This window comes from Etheostoma spectabile, unplaced genomic scaffold, assembly GCF_008692095.1.
Source record: "Etheostoma spectabile isolate EspeVRDwgs_2016 unplaced genomic scaffold, UIUC_Espe_1.0 scaffold00010098, whole genome shotgun sequence".
Lineage (NCBI taxonomy): Eukaryota > Metazoa > Chordata > Actinopteri > Perciformes > Percidae > Etheostoma > Etheostoma spectabile.
In genome coordinates, this window is record NW_022603793.1 from 10001 (window position 1) to 13495 (window position 3495).

Genomic DNA, 3495 nt, shown 5'->3' on the forward strand with positions numbered 1-3495 from the left:
ATTTTGATGTAGAGGATCCAACCTCAGGAACCTCTAGCGTGATGCAGGACAAAGAGACCCCAAACAAAGTGGGCCTGAATCTGGAGTCAACCCCAAACAGGCCCGTTGGACAAGAGGCTGAGACGCAGGACACCAGTGGAAAAGTCTGCAAAGAACTATTGGAGGAGAAGCAGGAGGTGGAGACAGGAGTTCTGGTTTCTGAGGAGAACGGTGGAAACGCACCGCGAGGAGAAGGACCACCTGTCAAAAACCAGTCCAAGTGCGGAGATGAAACAATCAAAACCAGTACTGGAAATCAAGCTGTTATAAATAGGCATGAACCTAACCCAGCAGAACCAAATGGAAGCCATGAGGATCCTCCTACACCTCTGCCACCTACAGCACAATGCAACAGACCTGAGACCAAAACTGCTTCCACTTGGACCAGAACCAAACACAGAGACTTAGCCAGGACCAGTGGGAACCTTGAGGGTCTTCCCAGTCAGATAAAAGTTGGCCGATGGTCCCGCCACTCCAGGATTGTCACCGCTAACCGGGTCTTGTTTGAGGGCATGGGGTCGGATGTAGCCGGGATCGGGTTATTTGAGGCTACCCCCGTAGTGGACCCCATGCTGATGGAAAACTCAGAGCGGATCTTGAGCAAGGTCCAAACGTTGGCCCGGATGTACAGCGCCAAAGCCAGCACCATGATGGTCCCGCTGCACCAGAAACGGGCCAACGCTGTATGGAACCAAACCCGGGTCTACAGTAGACAGCCTGGCCACTCAGGCCAGACCCAAACCGAAAGCCAGACCCAGGTTCCAGCTCTGATGCAATTACAGACCCCAACTAAGGACCAGCAGCAAAGACAACACCAACCGGAAGTCAATCAATCACATACCCACTCCAAGACCAAATATGGACCCAAAACTCACTCCGAGACCAAAGTCCAGATCCAAACTAAAACCCAGAACCAAACCAAGACTTATAGCTATTTCCAGACCCAGACCATGAGCCAGGAGGACCAAACCGTCCAGGAGAAGAGGACGTTAAAGAGAGCAGAAAGCCTCACATATGGTAAGTCGGCCTTTAACGCTCCACGACTGTCCTTTAGACATAAGATGTCCTCCCTTCATTCTTTAACCCTCCTGTTGTCCTCGGGTCTAATCTGACCCCTTTAAAAAAATGTCTATATCTGAAATATGAGTTTGTTTTTAACCAAATTACCACAAAAAAATGGATTGGATTCCTTCCAACGCTCTTTGCAAATACAACTGATCACTTTCATTCCTCTGATCTTAACTATTAGTCAAAATAAGTCATAATTTCTGCTTTTTTAACTCAAATATTGGGTCTAATTTTATATAAATGAGGGTTATTGACCATGAATTCCAAAAAGTAGTAAAACTAGTAAGGTGGTGTTAGTGAAAACTTTTAAAAAAGTCTGAAAAAAGGGACAAAAATGTCACATTTTTGTCCCTTTTTTGACCTGGGAGACAACACGAGGGTTAACACACCAATCTTTCATTCTGTTATCAGTGTTATCTATAATTATGTAATTGTAAATTGCTGTTTGTTGTTGTTGTTGTTGTGATGTTATTTTTGGGTTTTCTTTCTACTTTTCTTTTAAAGCTCCATATTCTGCTCATCTTCAATTTTAAGAATAGGTCTCTAGTTTTATCTCCAGAGTGAGACATCTCACTAGTTTTATCTCTTTAGTGAGACATCTCTCTAGTTTTATCTCCAGAGTGAGACATCTCTCTAGTTTTATCTCCAGAGTGAGACATCTCACTAGTTTTATCTCTTTAGTGAGACATCTCTCTAGTTTTATCTCCAGAGTGAGACATCTCTCTAGTTTTATCTCCAGAGTGAGACATCTCTCTAGTTTTATCTCCAGAGTGAGACATCTCTCTAGTTTATCTCCAGAGTGAGACATCTCTCTAGTTTTATCTCCAGAGTGAGACATCTCTCTAGTTTTATCTCCAGAGTGCGACATCTCTCTAGTTTTATCTCCAGAGTGAGACATCTCTCTAGTTTTATCTCCAGAGTGCGACATCTCACTAGTTTTATCTCTTTAGTGAGACATCTCTCTAGTTTTATCTCCAGAGTGAGACATCTCTCTAGTTTTATCTCCAGAGTGAGACATCTCACTATTTTTATCTCTTTAGTGAGACATCTCTCTAGTTTTATCTCCAGAGTGAGACATCTCTCTAGTTTTATCTCCAGAGTGAGACATCTCTCTAGTTTTATCTCCAGAGTGCGACATCTCATTAGTTTTAGCTCCAGAGTGAGACATCTCACTAGTTTTATCTCCAGAGTGAGACATCTCTCTAGTTTTATCTCCAGAGTGAGACATCTCACTAGTTTTATCTCTTTAGTGAGACATCTCTCTAGTTTTATCTCCAGAGTGCGACATCTCACTAGTTTTATCTCCAGAGTGAGAGATCTCACTAGTTTTATCTCCAGAGTAAGACATCTCACTAGTCTTATGTCCAGAGTGAGACATCTCACTAGTTTTATCTCCAGAGTGAGACATCTCTCTAGTTTTATCTCCAGAGTGAGACATCTCACTAGTTTTATCTCCAGAGTGAGACATCTCACTAGTTTTATCTCCAGAGTGAGACATCTCACTAGTGTTATCTCCAGAGTGAGACATCTCACTAGTGTTATGTCCAGAGTGAGACATCTCTCTAGTTTTATCTCCAGAGTGCGACATCTCTCTAGTTTTATCTCCAGAGTGAGACATCTCACTAGTGTTATCTCCAGAGTGAGACATCTCACTAGTGTTATCTCCAGAGTGAGACATCTCACTAGTGTTATGTCCAGAGTGAGACATCTCACTAGTGTTATGTCCAGGGTGAGACATCTCACTAGTGTTATGTCCAGAGTGAGACATCTCACTAGTGTTATCTCCAGAGTGAGACATCTCACTAGTGTTATCTCCAGAGTGAGACATCTCACTAGTGTTATGTCCAGGGTGAGACATCTCACTAGTGTTATGTCCAGGGTGAGACATCTCACTAGTGTTATGTCCAGGGTGAGACATCTCACTAGTCTTATGTCCAGAGTTAGACATCTCACTAGTTTTATCTCCAGAGTGAGACATCTCTCTAGTTTTATCTCTTTAGTGAGACATCTCTCTAGTTTTATCTCCAGAGTGCGACATCTCACTAGTTTTAGCTCCAGAGTGAGAGATCTCACTAGTTTTATCTCCAGAGTAAGACATCTCACTAGTCTTATGTCCAGAGTGAGACATCTCACTAGTTTTATCTCCAGAGTGAGACATCTCTCTAGTTTTATCTCCAGAGTGAGACATCTCACTAGTTTTATCTCCAGAGTGAGACATCTCACTAGTTTTATCTCCAGAGTGAGACATCTCACTAGTTTTATCTCCAGAGTGAGACATCTCACTAGTTTTATCTCTTTAGTGAGACATCTCTCTAGTTTTATCTCCAGAGTGAGACATCTCTCTAGTTTTATCTCCAGAGTGAGACATCTCACTAGTTTTATCTCTTT

At 42.6% G+C, this 3495-nt stretch overlaps 1 protein-coding gene across 1 annotated transcript in view; it reads left to right on the forward strand.

Moving 5' to 3' along the window:
• Positions 1-77, forward strand: part of plekhg2 (pleckstrin homology domain containing, family G (with RhoGef domain) member 2) — a gene marked incomplete at its 5' end in the record, with an annotated part of 9038 nt that extends 8961 nt beyond the window's left edge. Inside the window, 1 exon segment of the mRNA XM_032508958.1 lies at positions 1-77. This exon segment is cut by the window's left edge and continues 840 nt beyond it. Within this exon segment, the coding sequence (XP_032364849.1) occupies positions 1-12 (12 nt within the window).
• Between the last annotated feature and the right edge of the window lie 3418 nt (positions 78-3495).